Source organism: Triturus cristatus, chromosome 9, assembly GCF_964204655.1.
Source record: "Triturus cristatus chromosome 9, aTriCri1.1, whole genome shotgun sequence".
Taxonomy (NCBI): domain Eukaryota; kingdom Metazoa; phylum Chordata; class Amphibia; order Caudata; family Salamandridae; genus Triturus; species Triturus cristatus.
The window spans coordinates 952898097-952925359 of record NC_140592.1 but is presented as its reverse complement, the minus strand read 5'-3'; the positions used below and the strand labels follow the sequence as shown (position 1 = coordinate 952925359).

Below are 27263 nucleotides of genomic sequence, written 5' to 3'. Positions count from 1 at the left end.
TCCCCATATTTAAAAAAGGGAATAGGGACGACCCGGCTTGTTACCGTCCAATATCGCTATTGGACGGACTCATGAAAGTTGCTGGCAGGATTGTCCTTAAGAGGATACAACACTGGGAAGAAGAGAAGAAGGTTATCACGGAGTTCCAATATGGGTTCCGAAAGGGACTAGGGACATTGGAGCAATCCCTAAATTTGTCCCTATTAGTCTCTAAATATACGCAGGCCAAAAAAGGGGACCTATTTGTTACCTTTGTCGACCTCAGCTCCGCATTCGATTGCGTGGACCATGCGATGCTCTGGTCGACACTGGAAGACATCGGGGTGGACTCAGCGATCCTCACATTTATCAAAGAACTATATAGAGAAGCGGGGGCCAGAGTAAGATTTGGGACCCAGGGGCAATGCTCACAAAAATTCGCCATAAACAGAGGGGTGAGGCAAGGCTGCATACTTGCGCCCTTGCTTTTCACTTTTTACATAAACTCTATCGCTGAAAGCTTAATAACTCTGCCAAGCGATTATCCGGCTGTTAATGGTAGGCCTGTACCCATTCTTTTATATGCCGATGACGCGGCAATTATGTCTAGGACAAAAGTAGGTTTGCAGAGAGCTGTAAATGAATTTTCATCCTACATGGGTAAAAGAAATTTAAAGGTGAACATTTCCAAAACTTTCTCCATGCCCTGCTCCCAAAAGAACAACAGACCATCATGCTCAATATATTTAGATCAGCAAAAGATTGCCATTACAGACACTTTTTGCTATTTGGGCATTGTGTTCGACAGGAGGGGAAGGTGGAAACACGCAGTGTCAGCTAGGAAACTCGCCTTTAGCCGTGCCATAGGCGCTTTAAGAACCTTTGCAGCCAAAATTGGGGGTAAACCCATTCATGAAATGTTACAGATTTACCGGGCAAAGTGTATAGCTACGGCCACATATGGCGCAGGTCTCTGGGGTTTCGAGAATGTGTCCTCATTACAAACTTGCGAGAATATTTTCATCTGTTACTTACTAGGTGTGTCCAAAACCACATCGACTTTTATGACTCATATTGAGACCGGCGTCAAATACCTTAGCGACATCATAAAAATATCACCTTGTTTGCTTTGGCATAAGATTTGGACCACAGAGGAGTGCAAATTGAATAGAAACCTCATGAAAGACTGCATGGCTTTGGACGGTGTAGCAAAAGTCAAGTGGCTGCGATATGTACAAACGATGTTCTCTAACATTGGACACTCTGAATTTTACCACGAACCAGAGACCCTTCAAACCTTGACTAGACCGGCCCTCAAAAAACTATTATCTATACACTTAGAGAGTGCTAGATGGGACACTGAGAAACTTAAAGGCACAACCCTGAGTTATCAGCAAATCACCCCTACTGAAGGCCTACAATCTTACCTTGGGCTTGAAAAAGCACCCTATGCTCGCATGCTTTTAACTAGGCTGCGCCTAGGGTTTTTCTTCCGCTTGGTCACTTTGCCGAAACAGAATGACTGGGCCTCACTGAAATTAATATGTCCATGCGACGACCATTCAACACAAAGTAACATTCACATCATGTTCTTTTGTAATCTGTATACCAGCCCGAGGAAATTATTTCTTCTACCCTTACTTAAACGCTGGGGAATAAGAACATGTAAAGCTGCATATTTAAAACTTTTGCTTTTAGAAGATGTGGATGTCATCTTTGCTGTTTCTCGCTTTTTAATGTCAGTGATGAAATTTAGAAACTCAATGAGTTAACTAATACTCGTTAATATTGACTGATTAGTGTAAAACGAGGCCCCGCATCCAAATGACTGCTGTAGATTTTAACTTTTGGAGAAATGTTTTATCCATTTTTGTAATTTTGTTCATATGAAAACTGTTCTTAAATTATCCGCATAAATTGTATTTGTATGCTTTTATGATTTATTGATAAATCGAATAAAGCTTATATTTGATTTGATTTGATATTGTACTAATTCACCACTAAGCCATTGCTCCCTGGACTGTCAGAGCTATCTATCGCCAATTTTTTATTGCTCAGCTTAGGGTTATTTTAACTGAAATTAGAATTCCGCCTGAAGGATGACCAGCTCTGCATGATGGGTTCTTTGTAGCTGTAATTTGTGTAACCCGATCCAAATAGCAGTTCTAGGCATCAAGGTTCCTGCAACAATATTATGTCAAATAGGTCTGTAAAGTTGCCCATCATGGTATAATTAATTTTATCTTGTAAACCTGCCACATCCCATAGCAACAACTGTAGGGTTGCAAAATCTCCATTACGATTGGCCGTTGGATCCCTACTACTTGAATTAAGGTTACATGGGTCATGCGCCCTTGGCTGTCAGAGGGTGGTTATGCTCGGAGACTTTTTCTAATATTTTACTTTCTTCTGGAAAGTAGGCACTATCGTAAATTGAGTATCAGACACAGAGTTGAGAGGGGGGCTTGGGCTACAAATAGGGCCATGCTAACCGTGTAAATGGTGCTCTGTATCCACCTCGAAGACGGAATTGTGTAGTCAATCGACATCTGCTAGTGATTGGGCAAGTGGGCTTTTTGGGAAATGCATACTCTGCTTCCTGTTGTTACCCGACCATAGAATGGCCTTAGTGGATACACCCTGCTGGATTTGACTAGTTGGACAAGTGTTCATCCTATCTGAAACTTCATCTACTGGAAATTATACATTTCTTTTAACCCCTTCAGTGCCCCGCCCTTTCCCCCTCCTGTGCCGGCCGTTACATTAGCGGGCGGGGTTCATGACGAGATAGTCTCGTCATGGGCACAGCGCAACCGTGCTCCATGACGAGACTATCTCGTCATGGGCACAGAAGAGGTTAAACTGTATGCTCGAGCCTGAGCTTGATGTTTTTACTTATTTTCACATCCTTTCAGCATTGAAAACGGGTAATTCTAGGCAGGTATTAACCTTGCTTCATTAGGAAAGTGCTGCTTGAACCTTGTGGCACAATGAGTTATCTGCCACATATACATATTAGTTAGGGTGATTCACCGAGAAAAACCAAAAGTGATGGATTGAATTAATATCAACCACAGCTAATTACTCTGGGCAGAATAAGAAGTGCTCTTTTTCACTATTTGCTGCTAGTGACGGGCACCAACCACGAGTGAGTCAGCCTTGGCCCTCCCAAAAAAAGAAGAGCCCGCCCAGAACAACAATGGGCAACATTAATGAAGTTATTCTCTCAATCATCTTTTGATTTTCTCTGTGGGATGGGTGTGCCCAGACTATGGTCTGTAGCTTAATGTGCCCGAGAACTCTGCCTGACAAAAATAAACTGGAATATGTGCCAGAGACCAGTGGCTCAATTTAATACAAGGATTCCATTCATCACTTCTTGTTTTTCTGAAGAGGTCTTCCATCCGCCAAGATGTCTCTATCCACGTAGACTTGGGCCACGATATCCATGGCTCTAAAGTGTGGTTACAGGCACCTACAATTCTTAAAAAGAGTAGGGTAATTGAGGTAAAAAAAATTCTACCATTGTTTCCCACACAGGTAGAGTGTAGATATCCTGCAGCATTCAAGGGGTACCTTCCAGCATCTACTGTTTCTAGCCAATTGTGAAGAGAGGAAGCTTAAATCAGGATTCATAAAGTGCCCTTTAGTGTATACCATTGGCTTTTAATTCAGGTTGAACCTTAAGGGCATTTCTACCTCCTGGGGAACCCCTTGTCTTTCATATCATTTCTATCTGGCCCTATGGAGGGCTCTCAGTCCAGTATGCATGAATCCTTAGATTTGTAAAAGGCGTCCATCTATCTGCATGTTTTTCATCAACTTCCTCCAAGGTCATTTGGTCTACTTCAAAAGTATTTTTTCTCAATCTTGGATTTATCCATCCTAGGGCATTATCCTATTGAGGTTAGGAGAGACTACTCTTTAGATGGAACAGAGTGATAATAGAGCTACCGGATTCCCATATGGATGGTCTGCATCTCATTCCACCCTTACTACATTTCTAGAGATATGTAATTCCTTTCTAGCCAGAGCATGGCAGAGATAAGGTAGTTCAGAGGTGAGAAGAGGCATCTCTATACCAAAATGTCTCTTTTTTTTCTTCCAAGTAACTTTGTTTTTTAAAAATGTTTGTATACATTGAAAGCAAGGATACCAACATATACCAGAGGCAGGTGGTACAATAGTTGTGTAACGAGCGAAGCAAGCAATAACATTAGGCCAGAGACAAGTCATACTCTAGCAGTGACATTTTAAAAGTTGCTCAATTGGTATTGCATCTCTTGTTGCTGGCTTGCCTCGATAATGTATTATCTGAGGTTTCCAACTATGGAGTACTCTAGAGTTGGCAATTAACGTGAAACTTGGAAAAAGAAGAGGAAAACAGTGAGGGAGCTTGGGAGGAGGGGGGGCAAGTTGTGCCTTGGTCTATGACGTTCTATATAGGGATATCACTGGCAGCCAAAGATAATGATCTGCTGTGTAGGGAACTGAGCAGCCCACGAAGGTGCTGGCATATTGTGCAGATTCCTACAATGATGCAAAAAGACAGAGGGGTCTCATAATGGCCACTGGTGGTACAGAGCAAACTATACCAAAATTTCTCTTAAGCACATTAGCCACTTGAGATGGTCTCAGTCAAACTTTCCAGATTTATAACACTTGGAAATTAATGGGGCTCGTCAATATAGACCAAAGATTTGATTGATGGAATGCTCTTGCTGTAGGGCTGAAAGAATGAGAATGCAAGAGGACAGGACATCTCTAAACTGCTCAGGAGCATCCTTCGCGATCCAAAACTGAATGTGCACAGCACCCCAGAAACATGTCTGTACATATTTAATACACGCGTTTGCAGTCTTCCCAAATACATTTCAAAGGCTCTAACTCACTGATCAGTAGCCATTGCGCTCTTCACCCACTCTTATTCCTTCTCCTTCTTGCTGCTTATCATTTCTGCTGCATCCACTGTCTTACCCCCATCTATCTTTGCTTCCTAGATAGTCCCTCACTCTCATGTGTGCATTCTAGCCCTTAACTAAATTCTCTGATCCTTTATCAGTAGTTTATCATTCCCATCTGCCTTCTCTCTCAAAATTCTAAATCTCACCTCTATTAACAGTTGCCTAAAATGTATGTTTTGATCTCCTTTCACCATCAGGTCTTCCTCTTACCCCCTGTACTCCCTCTCTCTGTTTGTAAAATAAGAGTTGTGATCCTTATGCAAGTATAGGAGGCCTTAAGAATCAATACCATTTAGAATATAACATTTCCCAACTATCCTGAGGGAAAGTTTGAGCACTATTAACCAGGGGAGGGAAGAAGAGTTGGCCTAACGGCTTGGGCGGTCGACCTCGAATCTGGGGAACCAGGTTCGAGTCTCGGCAATGAAGCCGAACATCCTGTGATTCTGGGCAAATCACTTAATCTCCTCGTGCTTAACGAAAATGAATGTGTCCTCGTGTAAATCAACTGGTGCTCGTGTAAAGCGCTCTGATACCTGATACCTTCGGGTCAAGTTCGCACTATATAAAACTCTGTTAAAAAATAAATGAAAATTATTAAAAACTTGGAGGCTAAGATTATGCATCATGTTTTGGGGGGGTTTCTAATACAACTCAGCAGTTCTAACAAAGCTTCAAACTAATTTATAAAGACTACATCTCACAGACACAAAGGAAATTAGTAAATCAAGCAAACATCCTATCACTGTCCATAAAATTTAGGACATAACCCTCATGAATTTCCCCCCACCACTTTCTCAGTTTTATAGCTGCTCAGCAGCAAAAGTTATTTTCTCTGTTTTGTATAGAAGTGTGAGAGAGTGATTGGCTCTGTGTCTTTGATCTGTTGTGCTAGGTGACAGTATTTGGGTGCTATGGCATGTGACACTGATAATTGTGACTTTGTGACTTCTGTATTTGGTGTTTGATTCAGAGTACTGGCTCAAGTGGGGTACTTGTTGGTCTCTCTTTTTGAGCTTCTGCTGTGCAAGTAACCAGTACCCTCCTTTCCACTTGGTGTTCAACATCGCAAGCAGACCGGGTACGGATGCCATCCAGGGTGCAATGCATAATGGGGCTCCAGCGGGTATGAGAATCTGGAATCCATGGTGCGCCTGATGCACATTCTGGTAGTGTGGGTAGAGCAACCAGCAATCTTTTTTTCACTGTTTTTGGGTGCGTCACACCATTTATGCAGTGCCCCCACTTGTCTAATTCTGATTCCGGCTGTTCATGTTTTCTGCAGCTCTTGTCTATTCTTCCCTGATCACTCTACCTCCCTACCAATCAATGTAGCAAAAGAAAGCTGTTCAGGCCTAAATGGTATACAAGGGTCTTGTTTCAGGAGTGGAACAGGGGGAGAGGGGAAGGGGTCGGGTATTAGCTAAATATTCTTCAAAATCCGCATTGGGCTGTCTCTCTAGGTAGATCATGACTAAGTCCAGCCTTGTTGGATTTTGTCCAAGTTGTATGCTTTATTGAACAATACCAATTCTGTTGCCTTCTGTCCTAGTGACCCTTGGGCACTAAACACCATGTCCCTTCTAGGATCATTGATCACTTTTCGTTATAGGAATGCTACAGAATTTACCTACACTCTTGCCCAGAAAGTCTTTAGTCTCAGACATGTCAGGTCCTCATAAGGCATCTCTTGCGGTTCACTTCTTAGTGCAATTAAAGACGTTGCTCGATCTACCAGAGAGGTAGAAGGCAAATATGGCATATGCAAGCATAATCTTCAGATTGGCAGATAAAAGCAGTGGTTGGTATGTGCTTAGGTAGATTAAATTAACAATCTATATTATTTGAATGCTAATGTACTCATTATTTTTTAATAAACATCCTGGCTCTATAATTTTGAGATTCTAATGTACAACAGTATTAACTAGACATTAATTTAGCTGGAAATAAATGCACATAAGGTTTACATGTAGATAATTGATCTCAAGTGACTTTATACTTGATTTTGGTCTCTTGTTCAAAACCTCTTTGTGGCGATGGAACATTAATTTAACTAACATTCATTGGATTTAAATTTCTGATTAGAGTTGACTTTATTCATTTGATAAGTACAAATATTTCTTGGTTTATCTCTGTGCAGATCCTTGATACATTACTATATTGCAGCATTGGAAGAGAACTGGAACAGTTTGCATTCAATCCTGTAAGGTGTGCCGATCCTGTGCAAGATGAGTGTGCTGGATAGCCAGCATTGAATATTTTGCTACAGTTTAGAGATCCTTTCACTAGCTACCAGCTGTGGCACACTCTGAATATAACATTGCCTCTTATGCATACCATTTTAGAATAATCTAAAGCAAATTCAGCATGAAGAAATGAAACCATTTTTTTTTTGCTAAGATATTTTGATAAAATATTTTAGTTTTAGTATTTCTCTACTCTTCAAAGTTACATCCAAAAGAATAATTAAAGGAGATGACGCTTGGCAGCACTTTCAGGGGATGCCCTTTCTTTTAGGGAGAATATAAAAACAATGGTTCTACCATTTTTTGCAAAACTATATTTGATACTTGTGTTTAATATAGAGCAAGTTGTGCTAATAGACCAGTTTATACGGATTAGTATTCTACTGAATGAGGCTGATACTGTTCCAGTTAGGAAATTATTTATTTTCTGGTATAAAGATGTTATTTGATACAGTACGAGTAATGTCATATTATCTTTGAAATATCAGTTCACAGTATTGATCATACTAATTTCTCCCTGCTTTTCCTTTAAGTCCCGCAGAGGCAGACTGTCCCTGTGGCTCCGAGAACGCGCCTTCCTCAAGATGATTCAGTAAAAGAATTGATTCGTGCCCAGAATGCATTATCCAGGCCCAGCTACATTGCACAGGCTGAGCTGCCAATGTCCAGCTACAATTCTCAGGCAGAACTACCAGCTTACAATTATCTGACACAAGTTAAGTCCTCAAAGACCAACTATCTGACATCAACAGATGACCCCAGACCCAGCTTCCTCACCCAGGTTCAACCACTAACAGAGTCTGGCATAGAAAGGCTTCAAGGTAAGCTATGTTGTTCTAACTATTCTGGTCTCACACACCATGAGACATGCACTTTTTGTACAATGTAGCTTGTTGAAGTAATGAAAATCTAGCTAGATGCTGTGGCTGTTGTGTTTTTATGAGGAGCTTCAAAGGAGGGATATCCATTTTATTTCATGTAAAAAAATGCTTAAAGTATTAAAAAGCTGCAATTTAATTGTGTGTCCTGCCCTCTCTTTTCGGTCATACTGAATCCACCTGATCATCTTGGCTCCCTTTTCGTTTTGTCTAGAAACTCTCAATTGTAGGATCTCATGAGGCTCCTCTCCTAGTCTCTTAGCCCTGTTATTTTTAAAACATATGTGTGTCCTAGGCCAATTCTCATTTCTTTTTTTGCTGTAAAGACTGTTGCTTTGTCATCTTGGTGAGAAAAACAACTTGATGAAACTGGTGCCAGTAAACGAATTCTTGTGCACCTGGAATTTCCTGAAATGTTCAAATTCAATATCATTTATTTTTATCTCAAGTGATTTCCCCAAGGATCACAAATATTTTAATTTGTCCGTATTTGATGCCCATTTTGCCACCAACCTCATTCTCATCCTACCCTTCTCGCCCTTATCTTTTCTTCTTAACGTTTTTGTTTCAGTTCACCAAATCCTTCTTTATTATTCCCTGGCACCTCCCAAAACCTATTTGTGTCACCTCATTGTCCTACTCTACCCCAGATCTTGTTGTGTTTACTTTTTAGCTGTGATTTGGGGCATTCTCTGTGCTCTGTCTTAAATGCGGCTTTCTTTTCAGGGCCACAATCGTAGGAGAAAATGATACCCATTCCTTGCCTTCCTTTTCTTTCCTTCTTACTCTACTTTAGAAAAAAAAAATTGCAGAAGTTTTCTTTCTTAGATAGCTAGGAGTGGTTGGTAACCTCTCTGCAGTTTTTCTTTTTTTGCCGTATGTGAATTCAGTAACACGTCTGTGATGGTTTTAGGCTTGTCATGATCACAAGCTGATCAAATCCAGGGACTTTTTCCCGAGCTTAATCGATTTCAAGACGGGTTACGACCCAGAACAGTCCTCTTTGCTGATTATTTTATAAAGTGGAAATTCCAGCCTCAATTGGATGTCTATATCACCTAAAATACTCATGAGCAATATAGCAGTTATTCTCAGTGGACTTTATGTAAATTTCTTGCCTCCCGACATAAGTTGCCAGTTAGAACCCACAGAACGTGTCAGTTGACGTATTAACTGTGGCTTTCCTGATGAAAGTGCTGTAGTCGCCGAAATACGTGTAGAAACGACACAACTGGATCCATCCATGATCAAAGCCACTAGCTTGTCTCCTATCTTTGTACATATATTTAATCCTAATATATTTTTTCCTGATTGTTTTGTACATTGTTGACCTTTGTTAAACATTGAAACATTTATGATTGTTTGATAAACTCAATTGCACAAATTATTTTCTAATCCTATGAATTCTGATTTATTATCTTGACGTCAAGTCCATTAATACTGTAATATACATGATATTAATGTCAGTTTGTAATTGTTCATTGTGAGACTTGCTTTCAATGGAGCTAATACCTAGTTTCTAATTGTTTTTAACCTTTGTCATGTAATCTTACAGGCAGAATTTATCATATCAGGACCAAATTCTTTTTAAATATTTTGTATTAAGTCTTTTTATACAGTTCATTAGTGATCACTTGGCATTTTTCAGTATCAAGACACAATTATGCTACATAATGTAATTTAGAAGACGTATTGCCTAGGGATTGTTTACAATTTTAGACTTGTCTGGGGCATTCTTTTTTTTTTGTAGATTATTTTCACCAATTTAGGTTCCTTTCCATTACACATAACTTAGCGAAAATTATTTCTATAAGCTCAGATATGTATTCATGCCTCAATGTAATACACATGTTTATGTGAACATATTATCTAAAGTAAATCAACAACTTAGTAATTTTCAATGAAAAACGTGTGCTGATAACCTGACCTTTGGCAATCCAATCTGTGCTGTTACTCAACTTCAATTTCGGTAGTTAAACTGTAGTTAAGCAACCTTCCATCCTCGGCAACTTAGTTGATGACCATAATAGTGAAGGAGAGGGGGATTCTGCTTCAACACACTATCCTTCTAGAGAGAAAACTCTACATTGAGCTACTGGTGAACCTTAGTTCTCCCCTTTCTGGGTAACTGCTATGCCACCTGAATTATTTCTCAAAGTACAGCCCTACAGAAAAGATGACCCTAAAAAGGAGTTATCCATTACTTACCTCTCAGAGGAGTCCTTTCATGATGAGTTATAGGTAGAAGAGCTACACCTTCATAAACGTTATCCTTGCTTGTGCTTCTTCCTACTACACTGATCTTGAATCACTGTCAAGAGTTTTTGTTGACTGTTTTAGGTAGTCCTATGATCAAGTTCCATCTTCTGGGAAGATTAAATTACCCAGAAAACCACCAAGAACGTGATACATTTCAGAAGTGAGACTAGAAAAACTTGCAGTGAGGCAGTTTGAAGGAAATGGGGAGGAGTTATATTGAAGAGTGTCGATACCCTCAGAGAGGGAAAATAAAAAAGAGAACGTTTTCCAGACCCAAAAACTAGAAGGTGGATTAAAGCACAGCATGTTAATCTAGAACAGCTCCAAGCTGCAAACCTATTGCTGCAGTTCACTGATTTGTTTTTTACTATCCACCGTGAAGGCAATATAAACTGTCTCTCAAAATTGCCAAATCCAAGTTATTCAGTAATAACATTTCTCAAGCCTCCAAATCTTGCAGAGGCTGTCAAACTTCCTCTATTTGTTTTGCCATTTATGCTTTACGTTTTAAGTCTTTTGTGACAAGTTCGCCACTTACTTTATGGAAATAATTGACAGGTATGTGAGAACATTAAAATTGTGGATGGTGTGAAGGTACTACTTATCCTGTCAACCCACACAGATTAGAAGTACCCATGCTTCCAAGTTATTTCTGCTGTTAGTGAAAGCAAAGTTTGTTCTCTCTTGTCCTTGCTAAATTCTGAGTCTCCTGATGACTACTGCTCCGAGTTTGCCTTCAGCTTTGATCCACCTATGAAACACCTCCTTTTACACGTAGATTGTACTTGAAGCTTATAGGGGTGGGGGGTGTCAGGCCTCCTCTTAAGAAGCCTGATCTGGATGCAGTTGTCATTCGATTATTTACTACCAGACCTAACAAAGATTGGTAGATAATATGTGGCTATTTGAAAAGTCAATTATTTGGGAGCTGCAAACCTCATTGCTTGGGTTGACCTTAGTTCAAGTTTGATGCCAGTCATCCTCTTGGCCTTATTCTCTTAGATGTTTTAGCCATTTTGCAAATGGTGGATCATAGCACAATAATCCACTGTTTGGCAAATGCAGGCCTTAGTTGGTTGGCCTAGTCTTGTTTTTTTTCATCTTTTCTCTCTGGTCGGCCGGAGCCAGACTTTGATGCTTCTTCTGTGCCTTTCTGAGCAGTCAGCAATCTCTTGCAGTGTCCTAAAGGGATCCTCATTTTCCACCCATTTAAATTAATATATGTTTGCCGCTTCTATGGGCAATTATGAGAATGTTTTCTGTGGGATCAGTTTGTTACACTGGTGATCCTCAGTTCTGCTCTTTGATTGCCCACTATCTGAGCTTCACAGATTGTTTCTGCTTATCCAACATCAAGGGATAGCTGAGTGATAATCTGCTAAAGCTGAATGCCTGCAATACTGAGTTTTTGATCCTAGGTCAAGACAGTCTATGGAACCATGTCAAATCAAATGTTTATTGCGGAGTTAATAAACACCATTCCAAATCGCATAAGCAGACACAATTAAGTAGTAAATTAGCTAATAAAGTGCCCTAAATGCACCAATAAATTACATCAATTAAATAGAACTAATTTCTGAACAATGTCTCCTGGAACTTTGCTTCATATTTTTTTCCAACTTTCAGCAGTAGCCCCTTTGACCGCTGCGCCTCTCACCAGGCCGGCTCACCCCCTTGCTCCTCCTGCCGCCTCCTGCTCCTGCCTGCCAGCCTTGCCGCAGAGCCGCCCGCTCACCAGTTTCCTGCCGCAGCTCGCCACAGGCCCCGCCCACCACCGGCCCATTGGCCGAGCCGCTCCCGCCGCCCAGCTGACCCGCCCTCTCGTCCCCCTTCTTATGACGCCCCCAGAGCGACCGCGCAGCGGGAGCGCTGACTGAGCGCCGAAGGTGCGCCAAAGGTAAGCCCGTCTGCGCCCGTCTGCGCCTGGCCCGCGCCCAGCGCCAGGACCCCTGGCCCCCGCAGACCCCAGCCCACCCGCCGGACGTACGACGCCGCCACCCTCAACGCACTTTACGCCGACCGAATCCCAGGATGCTACCGAGCCACCCCGAGACGCACCCACAGACCCTTCTGCTGCAACGCCTGCAAGTTCACCTGCATCCGGACCAGCACTACTCCAGCACCAACCAAGACCAAGACGAGCAACAGCAGCAGCCACCTGAAATGCATCCTGCTCAACACCCGCTCCGTCCACAGACACGCCATCGAGCTCTGGAACCTGCTCGACACAACCTCACCAGACGTCGCCTTCCTCACGGAAACCTGGATGAACGCCTCTTCAGCGCCCGACATCGCCATCGCCATCCCAGACGGCTACAAGATCATCCGAAGGGACCGCATCAACCAGACCGGAGGAGGCATCGCCATCATCCACAGGAACACCATCCGCATCACGACCAACACCGACGGCACCCTCGCACCCGCCGAGCACCTGCACTTCCAGGTCCACATCAACCCCAAGACCACCCTCAGAGGCATCCTCATCTACAGACCCCCGGGACCACGCACACAATTCAGCGAAGACATCGCCGACTTCATCAGCCCGCACGCCCTCCTCTCCGCTGACTACATCCTCCTCGGGGACCTCAACTTCCACCTGGAGAACAACAACGACCGCAACACTACCACCCTGCTGGATAACCTCGCAAACCTGGGACTCAAGCAGCTGGTCACCACCCCCACCCACTACTCCGGACACACACTCGACCCCGTCTTCTCATCCAGCAAGGACATCGCCTTCAGCCACGCCACCGGACTCCACTGGACGGACCACAGCTGCGTCCACTTCAGCTTCAGAAGGACCACGATCCACCACCACCAGCAACAGGTTGCACGCAGAAGCTGGAACAAGATCACAGCCGACCAGCTCGCGACCTCCCTGAGCATGAACCCTCCCACCAGCGCAACGAACCCAAGCCAGGCAGCCACCAACCTCGCGAAGTGGATCAGCAACTGCGCAGACTACCTCGCCCCTCTGAAGACCCCGCCTAGCAGACCCGGCAGCAAGAAAGCCCCATGGTTCACCGACGAACTCAAGAGCTCCAAGAATAACTGCCGAGCCCTCGAGAGAACATGGCGCAGAGACCCAACACCGGACAACATGACTGCCCTCAAGCTCGCCACCCGAAAGCACCACCAACTCATCCACGCCACCAAGAAAACCGCATTCAAGGAACAACTGGACAACAACGCACACAACAGCAAGGAACTCTTCAACATCGTTAAAGAGCTCTCCAACCCCAACGCCGGAAACAACGACATCACCCCTTCGCAAGACCTCTGCAACTCCCTCGCCTCCTACTTCCACAACAAGATCGCGGACATACACAACAGCTTCAGCACTCAACCGACGCACACCACGACCGAACCACCGCCCCCCACCACCACCCTCCGCGTATGGACCCCGATCAGCACCGAAGACACCGTCCGCACGATGAACTCCATCCACTCCGGATCTCCTACCGACCCCTGTCCTCACCACGTCTTCAACAAGGCCGACGCTGTCATCGCACCCCACCTGCGGGACATCATCAACACCTCCTTCGACACCGCTACCTTCCCGGAGAGCTGGAAGCACGTCGAACTCAGCGCTCTACTAAAGAAGCCATCAGCCGACCCCACCGACCTCAAGAACTACCGCCCCATCTCGCTGCTCCCGTTTCCTGCAAAAGTCATCGAGAAGACCGTCAACAAGCAGCTGGCCGCCTTCCTCGAGAAGAACGGTTCCCTCGACCTCTCGCAGTCTGGCTTCCGGGCCAACCACAGCACCGAGACCGCCCTGATCGCAGCCACCGATGACATCCGAGCACTGCTTGACAACGGAGAAACAGCAGCCCTCATCCTCCTAGACCTCTCCGCGGCCTTCGACACTGTCTGCCACCGTACACTAGTGCAGCGACTCAGCAACGTCGGAATCCAGGAGAAGGCACTGGAGTGGATCATCTCCTTCCTCGCCGGAAGGACACAGAGAGTCCGCCTCCCCCCGTTCGGTGGCTTCAGATCTGAAGTCATCTGCGGCGTTCCTCAAGGCTCCTCGCTCAGTCCAACCCTCTTCAACATCTACATGAGCCCCTTCGCAGACATCGCACGCCAGCACAACCTCAACATCCTCTCCTACGCCGACGACACCCAGCTGATTCTCTCCCTCACCAACGACCCCGCCACCGCTAGAGCCAACCTTCACGAAGGGATGAAAGAAGTAGCCGAATGGATGAAGAACAGCCGCCTGAAACTGAACTCGGACAAGACGGAAGTCCTCATCCTGGGATCCTCACCCTCCGCCTGGGACGACTCCTGGTGGCCCCCCGCCCTAGGCAGCCAACAGACCACGCACGCAACCTGGGCTTCATCCTGGACTCCTCCCTCTCCATGACCAGACAAGTCAACACCGTCTCCTCGTCGTGCTTCAACATCCTGCGCATGCTACGTAAGATCTTCCGGTGGATCCCCACCGAGACCAGGAAGACGGTCACCCAGGCCCTCGTCACCAGCCGTCTGGACTACGGCAACTCCCTCTACGCCGGAACCACCGCCAAACTCCAGAAGAGACTCCAGCGAATCCAGAACGCCTCAGCACGACTCATCCTGGACATCCCTCGTTGCAGCCACATCTCCGGACACCTGAGAGACCTGCACTGGCTCCCGGTCAACAAGAGAATCACCTTCCGACTCCTCACCCACGCACACAAAGCCCTACACAACCAAGGCCCAGGATACCTCAACAGCCGCCTCAACTTCTACGCTCCCAAACGCCAGCTTCGATCGACCGGCCACGCCCTCGCCGCCGTCCCCCGCATCCGAAGAGCCACCACAGGGGGACGGTCCTTCTCCTACCTCGCCGCCAAGACATGGAACTCCCTCCCGACCCACCTCTGCCTGACCCAGGACCACCTCGCCTTCAGGAAGCAACTCAAGACCTGGCTGTTCAAGCAATAGCGGACCCCCCTCCCCCAGCGCCTTGAGACCCTCTGGGTGAGTAGTGCGCTATATAAATGCTTTGATTGATTGATTGATTGCATATGCTATTAAGCTCCAACCACACAAATATATTTTGTACAAAATAGTTATAACTATTAATTCAGAGTTTAAAAAACCGTTTTTGAATTAAGTGAGATAATAGTTAAAAAATGTACAGCTCTGATTTATAGCTGTTCATCTGTCACCATACTTTGACCGCCTGGGCACAAAGCCTAATACCTAAGCGTCTGAATGATAGGATTTAAAAAATGGCCTGGTCAGGTCTGACACACTTACAGTAACATATAGTGGGCACCAGACATTTAGTTTTCTAATAACAGAGCCTGCAATGATGTGTGTACCGGATACCTTTGCAATCCTGTTTTGTTTCACCAATATCAAACAGGCTGAATCTAAAACTGGTGGTATTCTTTTTCAGGCTTAATGAAACTGCTTCAGTGAGGTGAGGTAATTTACCCTGAGTGTAAGGATCAAATAAAGTTGCATTGTGCTTTAGTGTAGTGGCAATTTTGTTATCCAGATTAAAAGATTGTAGCTGCAGTTGTTTTTTAAATGTGACATCTCCATGCTTTCACCAGATGAGAATGTTGAAAAAAGTCTGTCCTCATTACTTAACAGCTATATGCTCTGGTGGTGAGAGCTGCCATTTCATCCAGAATTTATTATTTTAATGCCTACTGTTCCCATTCAGAGGCTGCAGTGGATCCAGAACTTGGTGGACAGGCTGGTACTTAATCTTGGCATGATTGACCATCTCATAGAGGTGCGCTGTGCCCTTCGTTGACCACCTGTGCAGTGGTGGGTAGAAGTAAAGGTCATTTGCATGGCACATTGTGCCTTTTCTGAGGAATGCCCCCTGTTTAGGTGCATGTAACTCTCGCAGTATTTCCTATCTGTCACTTCCGTAAGACTTGCATCTTTTGTTTTGTGTTCTTGATATAAATGTGTCAGAGCTGTGGGTCTTTTGTGTCCTAGCCGCATGGCACTAGAAAAGCTATCCAGTCACCATTTAACAAATTGCAAATTAGGTTTGTTTCATATGTTGTTTAAATCTCCTCTTTACTCCTTGCAGTTGGCTCTTCGAAGGCTGTTCTGTTTATCACCTTCACTTCTGGGGCCAAGATGGCTTCAGGGGCAGGTACACTGACCAGTATCTCACTCACTTATTACTCATGCATAGATTTCTTTAAATTGACTTGATTTCAGTGAATTCCCTAGTTGCATCTGCCAGTGGAGACCCTTGGAGGTCGTAGACTCGATCCAGAACCACTGGGGCTTAGGCTACCCCAGTAAGCTAATCTCTGTGATGCCTCCAAAACCTCATAGCCAAGATGATGAATTGTCGAATGTTTGTGTAAGTAATGGTGAACCAGAATTACATGATTAATGTTCTGGAAACATCTTTTAAGGGTTCATCTTCAGGTTACATAGAGCATTTTCACTCCCATCACTGAGAACTTCTGTCTTGAGCAGTGGCATCAGGGACTGTCCTTCCCAACTTACTTTAGAAAGAAGATGGGAAAGATGATTAAATATGGTTAATCTCATTCCTCCATTGATTCACCTGTAGGGATAATGTGTGCTGGTCATCAAAACGTCATGCTTCACTGAAATTTAGTGAGTTACACATTCCCCAAGTGCTTCAGGGCCCAAAGTCAGTAACTGCACTAATAATAGCCACAGAAATGTGCACCACAATTGTTGTGTTTCGATTTAGATACCCGTATATAGGTTTCCATGAATCATGTCCTTATATAGGCACAATTCGCATTGTCCTTATTTAGGCATAGAATCCCAGTCCTTATTTAGGCATTAGCCATGCTAACCAAATACAGGCATGGTCACCTACATCTGTCCATTCCACGTCACAATGAGTTCTTAGAAACCAGACCCTTAAGCCGAACGGGACTTTCCCTAGCTAGGATTATTGAGTTCTCCAAGAACTCATCTATTATGCATGAACTACTATTCCTTAGGGGTTCATCCATGACTTCTTCCTCTGCCCGACTTTACGTCAATGCTAGCATTCCTAAATACCTTCCAGATATAAATATACTTTCCCTTACCATGGCAAACCACGGCATGGCACGGCGGTTACACAGCATGACTTGACTGCACAGTTCGCCACTGCAAGTTCGGAAGAGACGATATCCCGGTCTGACGCACTGACCAGACGCTGACATCCCTGCTCGCAGAGAATCCAGCTTCCAGTGTTCTGACTCCCTTCGCGGGGTGTTAGAGTTTGAGACCCGGATAGAGATTCCCACCTCACTCATTCTAAATGTATGGAACCGACTAGAACATAGAGGGACTCTTGGCATACTAAACTTAGTATATACCATACTATAGAAAAAACACCTACTTTGACCTTGCACCACACTTAGGTTAGGTACACCGGGGTAGGACTATTTAGAAGCATCAGACGAGTATTCACATTTAAGCCTATGTTATTTATGTATGTATATATATATGTATTTATGTCATGGCTAAAAGACAATGCTATTGCATTTGCTAAAATGTGTCAGGCATCCATGTATGAGTTCACATACAAGAGTTAAATAAACATGGAGATATCACATTTTACAGCTCCATTTATTATCAAAACACAAAAAGTATGCTAAATGCCAATTAGAAGACCAAACATTAAATATGGATATAAACAGACGGAAATGTTAAAAAAAACAAAAAAATACAATAAAACTGGGAGCCCTAGTTATGAGTAGTGTGTTGAAAGTCAACACAAACCTGTTGGTGTTCCAGGGCAACGTCTTGGTGTGGTGTGCAGATATGGAGTGTCATGATTGTGTACTGTATGTAGTGTTAAGAAAAATGCAGGGTGCTAGGTTGACGGTCAGCATTAACAAATGCAAGTTTGGGGTGATGCAGGTGGAGTTGTCGACGTGTTGTCAAAAGAGGGTATAAAATCCAAAATGAAATTGCTTGAAGCGATCGATTGTACAGCTTCTGCTCACAAGGAGCAAATCCGTTCCTTTCTCGGCCTAGCTGAGTACTACTCAAAGTAGTTTGTGCTGCACTTTGCTGTCAAGGTGCATGTGTTGATGAAGCTGATGAAGAAAGAAGTGCAGATTGAGTGGAAGTGAGAGTGCCAGGTGGCTTTGAGGCTATCGAGCAGGATATTGTGAAGGCGGTAGCATTGAAGCCGTTTGACCCCCAGGATGATACCATAGTGGTAATGGGTGCAAGTGTCTATGGTTTTGGGGCAGTTTTGGTTGCAAAGGAAGAATGGCTACTAGGGGAAGGTTGCATTTGCCTCACGGATGCTAAAAAAAGCCGAAGGAAAATACTCTGTAATCGAGAGAAAGTTGTCAGCATGCTTGTGGAGAGTGCAGTATTTCAAGGCGTATGTTTGGAAAACCACCTCTGAGTTGCGTACAGACCCCAAGCTCTTGGTAATCTGTTCCCCACTAAAGAGGCTGGAAGGCAACACTGAGGATTGCCAAGTGGCTGTATCGCCTTCAAGAGTACAATTTTGTGTTGATATGTTCTGGGTAGCAAAAGTCGGAATGCGGATATCGTCTCTCGTTTACCATTGCAGGTCGAGGATGGGAGTGAAAAAGAGGACAACAGGGATGATTGGCTGGTTGCCAGTGTAAGTGAGTCCTATGGGGGAGCCATAGCTGAGGACAAGTGGAAACGAGCCATGGTGGTGGATGACACTGAGGCAGCTTATATCATGTTTGTTATGTCTAGTATGACCAGTCAGTCACAGAGTGTGAGAAAGGAATTTGGGGACTACAAGATGGTGCGGTCAGAATTGTCGATGGTGAATTGTGTTTTGAGAAGGAAGGGTAGATTGGTGGTGCCCAGGGGGTTGCGGTTCAGATTATTGGAACTAATGCATGAAGGTCACATGGGCATGTCGGCCATGAAAAGAAGGGCCTACATAGATAATTGGTGGCTGGGCATGGACAAAGAGATTGAGAGATTTGTACGTAAATGCATAGCATGCAGGTGTTGTGACAAGTCCCACAAGGTTGGGGAGACTCCCATCACACCGATCAAGCTGCCAGAGAAACCATGGTAAAAGGTGATAATTGACATTTGTGGACCGCTCAGTAGCAGAGAGATCGATGGAAAGTATTTAGTGGTTTTGGTGGATTATTTCTCCATGTGGCCGAAGGTGGCTTTTGTTAGAAAGACAAGAATTTCCTGTATCATAAACTTTTGTGAGGAGGTTTTTAGAAGGGAAGGTTACCCTGAATGCATTGTTTCTGATAATGGGCCACTGTTTGTTGCAGAGGAATTCCAAAAGTTCCTGAAAGAGGAAGGTGTGCTTCATCACAGAACTTCTATCTATCACCCTTGGGAAAATGATCTTGTAGAAAGGTTTAACAGAGTGTTTGCAACTAGCTGAAAAGAGCGGGGTAGATTGCAAAAGAGCAGTCAAGTGGAACTACATGAATACACCACCATACGTACACCTTTCTTCCTGCTGCAAAGCAGACAAGCATGCATCAAGGTGACACCTGCGTGGTTGAGACGTTTGTGTACGAAGATTGTCGATCAGGCTGAACTTGAGAGTGGCTAATTATCAGAACAAATATGCACTGAGACACAATGGCAAATTAAGGAGCAAGGCACGTACGTTTGCGGTGGGTGATTGGGTAAGAGTGCTGCGAGCTGGAAATGTAAAAATGGGGTATTCAAGATGGTCGAGTCCCAAGGAAGTGAAAAAAGTCAAGGGCAACTGTGTGTGGTTGGATGATAAAAGGTAGAACACAAGGAAAGTCACATTGTTCAATGCGCTAAAGGTGGTTGGACCAGGAGTGTGAAAAGAAGATTTATGGGAACAGTCCCGGTGCTGAGAAGATGGACAATAAGAAAATGTGGATCAGGAGGTAACTTGTTTGGCACAAAGACTGTTTGCACATAAAAAATATCGAACCGTAATTCTGTCTCGACTATACATATTTTTGTTTTGCTCCCATATTTTTTTGTTGTTGATTGTTATTTTTCTGTTTATTGGGAAAGGGGGCTGTATTATGTTTTATGCATTTCTTGTGGTGTTGTTTGCGATTGTCACCTGTAAACCTGGTCACGTGGTGAGAGTTCTCATGTGCTGGAGATTCCGTTCTCCAACAGAACTGTCACTTCGAGAGTAGCCTGCCAGGAGTTGCATGTTGATAGAGCTTAAGTATGTATAATATGCGTAGAGTGCAATATGCTATTAATTACCATTGTTGACTGTGTAGAGGGGTCATGACTCAATGACTCGTGAGGCAGTCTTTAGTGAGTCATGATGCCCCTTCCTTCCATCACCAATGTTAATAAATAGCACATTATGCTCTGTGCATTTGCATATATGTCTTGTGCCATGTTATTTTTGGGTATGTATGAAAAACAAGGGAACCCCTCACAAATGTGACCTGGGGTAGAAGATAGTTCAAAAGGACAATGGTCTGGTGAGGTCCGAGATCCTCATGTAGCGGAGCTACAGTTATTGATTTAAGAAAACAATTCAATGAGTCAAGATCATCATCAGGACAAAGTAAGAGCGTCCGTGTTGGCAAGGGCACGAAGGGGAGGAGAAGTCCCAAGGCGTTGTATGGACGAGAGTCAAAACCGGAGTAAAGCCGTTGACAGTTCGTGTTCTGCGGCGTGTTTATTGACCCAAGGCGTGTGATTGACCCGGGAATTGCTGCAAGTTGGCAAGAAGACTTTTCGAAGTTGAATGAATCAATTCAGGAGCGTGCTGGCAGCAGTCCGCTCCCCTTCGTGCCCTTGCCACCACGGACGCTCTCCTGAATTTTGGGCTCCTCGACCATCTGTGCAGGTCTTGGATTCTATCACTACGGTCTCGCGTAATCTTACGTGCTCGCACTTACTTTGTCCTGATGTTGATCTTGACTCACTAAGATCGAAACGCCGTCGACCTCAATTTCAAAGTTCCCTTTAAATTGCTTAAACCAATTGGGTTCTTTTGACCTGCTTGTCAATGCGATGAAATGTTTTTATTGTCACTAAGCACTTCACTTCACGCACCCTCACTTTTGTATGTGTGAGCACTGTATATACAATATACACTTTCTTAAAATGAAAAAAATGGTAGGAATGGAAGCGACTCCATTTTATGATGTTGAATAAAATGTGATGCCTTCCTCTACTCTCTTGTGTCCTTGCATACGTTTTCTAATTGAGTTCTACATATCACCAATACCATTGAATTGTTTTCTTAAATCAATAACTGTAGCTCCGCTACATGAGGATCTCTGACCTCACCAGACCATTGTCCTTTTGAACTATGTTATTTTTGGGATCTGTACTTGTTTAAACAAAAGGTACTTAGTCAAAACCAGGATGCATGGGGTTACATTTGTGTGGTTTGATAAAATCACATTGAAGAGACCTCGTGAGTGTTAGGAGTTTTGCATTTCTGTGGTAATAACTTCAAGCTTGATATTGCCACTCTAGTAATAAATGTGGAAACACTCTATTAAGACGTTTACATAAATAACGTGTTATTGGGCCACATTTATTTTCACTGCCATAACCTACATTTATATGTGTATACGCACACACGCAAGATGGCTCCATGGGTTAAACACTCATAAGTGACATCAGCTGTAATCTTCAGGTCATAATTATGATTCTGGCAGGGCCAGAGCAGCCTTCCATCCTTCCTAGGGCAGTATATAGAGTACCAATGCATTGGGCATTAGTAACATGTAAATTTGCAGTGCTGAGGGTCGCAAAAATGTGCTGTTTGTATAATGTGATTTTGCACTTTAGCAATCAAACACAAAACGCAAAGGGTCGTGAACAATCTACACTACTATTTCATAAACCAGTTTGTACATTGTTGTATTTTAAACTAGAGAAACAAAAGCCTTGCAAGACAACGAAATGTTTATTGTTCAAAAACGTTTAACCTCCTCGAATGTGTAAAGACACTTTATGTCGTAATTACCATATCCCCCCCCCCCCTCCCCCTAAGAATGCATTGTTAAAGGAAGCAGGCGCTTCAAGTAACAGTAGTGGCAAATGCCTCTACTAATAGTAGAGGAGGGTCTGCACTGTCTCAGTTGCCCTTCTGATTTGCTGTGTGCAGTCCTTTCTGTTGTACATGCTTTTAAAAATATCGCTCTTATTGTCCCGCATGTCAGTTTTCAGTAAATGGAATCTAAAATGTTTTTAATAAATCGGAAGATATCGCTGGGTGGCCAGCCCTCCTTGGCTCCTGTTGTAACTGCTTGAAAGGTTATGTCAGTCGAGGTCCTTTGTTACCTCCTTGGCGTCTGGTGCGCCCTAACAAAGCATGACCAGTGCTCACCTTGAAGCTTGGATGACGTCACAAACCCCCTGGGGCCTTGCACCTCACTCTGGTGTGTTATCAGTCCTCGAGGTTCATGCGGCTGGCCTCGCATTTCAGACCCAAGTGATTTATTTCTGTAATGTTTCTGTAAAGTCGATATACTGCTGATAGTGGTGTTTACCCATTTGTTTTACTTAGGAACTCACCAGAGGCAAGAGCTGTTTTCCCGACTTCGGCCCGATCCCGCCGAGGAGGCTTCAAGCATGAATCGAGGTTTGTGGTAATTTCGTTGAATTTTCCAATTGAAGTGATTTTCTAGATCATTTTATAATTATTCTACCATTCAGTTATTTTATAATTATCCGCCGTCCGAAGAAAGCAATCAGTGTCATTATTAGAATCACAAATACATTTTTCTAGCAGCTGTGTGTTCACCTGAGGAATTATCGAGAATTCACAAGACAGCCTGTTTAACCTTTCAATGACCTTCGCTAACATGTGACTGACTCCATCTTAGGCTAAAATAGCTGTCCATCGACGCATCTGAACCACTGGCCTCGCCTGTGACTTTTTGGTCTCTAAAAGGCTCAGGCAGGAAATACGGTTAAGGACACAACCTACCCGTCCCTAGGGCAATTTACACCCGTGTTCCTATTAGATGATGCAGTGGGCCTCATATCTGCCAGTGTTTTAAAGCTATGGGCGCTACTTGCCCTGTCATGCGTTCTTTAAGTGGCATTGGCAGGACCTATGTTCCTCTGTTTAGAAATATGGCTTATTTCTGCCCCAACCATAGCAGCCTTCCAGAGATGACACTGGTAATGGCCAGCTTTGCCCGTAGCCTATATGCCAATCTTAGATGAGCCTAGCAAGTAGCTACCTCCAAGGCGAGCTTGGCTTGAAAGTTGATTGTTAATTGCGACTCATATAGCACATAGCCTGCCTGTAGTACAACCTCATAGCACCTTTCAGTCGCCAGGGGTATGACTTCCCAAACGTTTCCATCAGACACCTGCATCTGATGCGTTTTTGTGCAGCAGTGTGCTTCGTAAAGTTGATATATCCGTTTTAACTAGTTGTGACTTTTTGGGGGGTGGAGGCAGTAGAGCTGCACCAGATTGTTTATGTATCTTCTCAATTTGTGCGATTGCACAATGCCCATTAAAATAAAACTGTGATAAGTGGCCAACGGTAGCAATTGTAGATGCCTGCCTTTATCAGCCAGTTAATTGCATATTCAGGCTGTGTTTGGTTCATGTTCAGAGCTCTGTGTAACTGTGTGCTGTTGAAAGGTGGTGTCTTTGTGTGTGTCGTGGTAGGCAGTACTGTTGTAATCGCATAGCTACCGCACTATGGCACGTCTCCTCTGTGTTATTTGTAAGACTTGTGTCTGATGTGTTATGTGAGATGTTGTGTTAGTGTTCATTGCTGTTGGGGCTAAACAGCCATTTGAGGCATGGCTGGGCTCTGCTGGTTGCCTCTGATGTATTGTTTTCTCGAAGGCTCCGCAGCGCAGCCTCAATCAATGCTTCACCGTGAGGGATGTTTGCATCCAAATTATTTGGTGCAGAAGATATGTATATAACATTTCCAGTAGCTTTGTTTGCTGAGGTTCCAAACTGCTCCATTTAGAGCTAGATGTACAAAGCCATTTTGTGTTCTCAATCCGTGTTATTCGATAAATAACAGGGTTTTCGAGAGTAAAATGGCAGTTTGGTATGTTTGAAACCCATTTTGTGAGTCAGAATAGTGTTCCCGGTTCTCAAAAAGTGTGTAAACTGACCCATACAGACTCGCAATTGGGAAGGCACGTCCTAATTGTGGTTTGTCATGGTATGTATCGTAGTTAGCGCCCACAATTGTGGTCAGAAGCTATTGATTAGTTGCTGACGCCTCTTTGTGAATTGTGTTGGCAACCTTTGAGGGAGCTGGCAATGGCCCTGTGGAATACTGCTGGCTACCATAATAACCTCCCATCCCCCGAACATTTTCCAAACTGGAAACTTTTTTCTTTCTTTATTAGTTTTTAAAAAAACCATAACTGATTATGAAAACTGACTTCTTTAAAAAAAAAAAGTTTCCTTTTGAGAATACAAACGAGGGAATGGTGGTCTGCTGTTCTTTGCAGGTCACTAAGGTACTGTGTTTATAGCCAATCACAGGGGTTTTCAAACAGCAACCTGCCTAGTTAATATTCATTAGGCTGGTCAATCTCGGGACCACCTGCGACTGGACATTTTGTGATGCAGCTGATAAGTACATAATTAGGGCTCCCGGTTTTATAGTACTTATTTTTTTGCCATTTTCATCTTTATTTATCCATATTTATTTTTGGGGCATTTTATCTGTATCTACTTTTATTTTTGCCGCAATCAAAAGATGATGCTGCAGGCAGTATTTTTCCATTTTATTTAAATGGACAATGCGCACATGCACTTGGTTGTTATTCGTCAACACAATACATTCATCTAAAATCTTTGCCATTGTAATACAAGCACATGCGCATTTCAAGAGACTTTGAGGACATTGAGGCTCTTTCTGGTTTGTTAATGAAATGAAGACACTGAAAACCTGTTCAATGTTTGCTGGTGATAATGGAATGGCCAAAAGATTCAAGGAAAGATTACACAGTGTTGGCCTTTCTTGCTTCTGAGAACGCCAGTATGAAGTTGCACTGATCTCTTTTTGTGGAATATTATGCATTAAATATTTGTTGAATTCTTCTTTAACAACATTCATTATGTCATCAGAAGCTCGAAACATGAATAGATCTTTGTAATCATTGAAATCTTGACTAAACTGAACTTTCTTGAATGGATCCAGGATTGTAACCTGTTTCCATAAAGAGCAGTAACTCATTTGCCCGATTATGTTTCTAGCTAGGACAGCATCCCACTTGTTTTTCAGTGCATCTTTAAAAGTAATCATCTCTTTCATTAGGGCATTTGCTTTTTTTGTGGTAACATTTGCAATAAAGTGGTGATTGTTGGGTCTTGTGTATAGTCTTGCTCTAGTGCCAAAGCCATGTCAACATCTATGGCTGGATATATATTTTGTGGACATGTCTTTCTTCTGACTCCAACTTCTTCTGAATGTTGATGATAACAGTGAGAGTTTTAACAATGAAATGCAACTTCACATAGAAAGATTGGGGGTTTGCACTGTTGGAGCAGAGCAGTTTTCGTAGGTGATCTATTTTGGATCTAGTGGCTTCTTCATTGTTTACAAAAGCAAGGAAGTAGTGCCATATTTGCAAATGTTTTACTGCTCCCTCATACCAGCTGAACCATAGGATCACAACAACCGCCCATGGATATTTCATTCTCCTGTCTACTTTTCCTTGAGAATAAATGTGTTTTAAGTTTCGAGCATACTTAAATACTGCCTCAGCCTTAATTACAAAATCATACACGTGCTGGTTGTCAGACTGAGACAGAGCATAGGAAACGGCAGCAGGGATAAGATGACATGGATCTTTTATGTGAATGAAAATAACCCTCTGAGCAGTGTGAAAATCGTTTAATGGATTTGTCATATAGAATGCATAATCAGAACATATTGCAACAATGTCATGCCATAATTTACCCAACTTCTGAAGCACATTGTATACAATTAAGGCAATTTTAGCAGAATTACACTCAACAGATACCGTGATGTCCACTAAGGCGAAGCGGCGACCCTTTTTTTATCATCACTGTAATATGTGACCAATGTTCCAATGGCTGGGTCACCATGCACCTCTGTGGTTTCGTCAAATGTTAAAGAGATAGGGACATTTGCTACAGCTTGGCGTATGCTTCCAAGCTGTGCTTCAAACACTTCGGGAAGATTTTTCTCATACATTTGGCTGGATTTGCACATTGTCCTTGCTGCAGGGCACAGATGCCTAATCAGCTCTCTAATTGAACCATCAGTCTGGTAAAGTTGAACACCAACTTCACACAGAGCTTTCACAACCTTGTGCAGGATATCCGCAGCCTCTTCAATATTTTGGCATGCACAAGTTTTGCACTGCTCCAAGGTTATTTGCTCCGTACGGGACTTCTTTACAACTGGAGAAGAAAGCCTCTCATGGGTTTTACTCCTTAGGTGAGCTTTGATAGTATCCGCTGCCCTGATTTCAATGTCAACAGTTGTTCGACATGACTTGAAGGTGAACATTTTCATTCCTTTAAGGGGCACGGATTCAAATGCTGCATACTCCAGTACATAATCATCAATGTCCTTACCTTTGCGGCCCATCTCTACAAATGTAAGGATTCAACAACTAAGCAGCCATTGGGTTGATGTTTAAAACACTGCATGTGACCAGGACAAAACACTCAGCCTTTATCTGCACTGCGTAATTGGATACAGATATGTACATTTTTAGTTGCAAATACATTTTTCTATCTTATTTATCAAAATATGTCCATGCCTTTCAAGATAACTAATTTGGTTTCTGGTTTTCAAGAAGCAGAGAGGAGCCAGCACAGTACAATTGCAGATGCCAAAAATATGTTTGCATATACCGATAGTTTAGTTGTTGATATAGTCACACACTCTATAAATCAGCTCATTGAGTGAGATCAGTTAATCACCAGAGAGGGTGGCCAAGCACTTGCAGGGGGTCCGAGAGACTCATTCAAATGTTAGTGTTATGTTATTAACACTTATAAAGCACACAGCTACTCTAAGAGTGTCCCGG

At 43.4% G+C, this 27263-nt stretch overlaps 1 protein-coding gene across 4 annotated transcripts in view; it reads left to right on the top strand.

Moving 5' to 3' along the window:
* The window catches only part of ZC3H14 (zinc finger CCCH-type containing 14), a 299808-nt gene that overhangs the window by 174263 nt on the left and 98282 nt on the right, over nt 1-27263 (top strand). For all 4 annotated transcript variants that reach the window (XM_085626576.1, XM_085626575.1, XM_085626578.1 and 1 more), the window contains 2 exons: nt 7723-8010; nt 22775-22849. In XM_085626576.1, coding sequence (XP_085482702.1) covers nt 7723-8010; nt 22775-22849 — 363 coding nt within the window. The remainder of the gene's footprint in view (nt 1-7722; nt 8011-22774; nt 22850-27263) is intronic.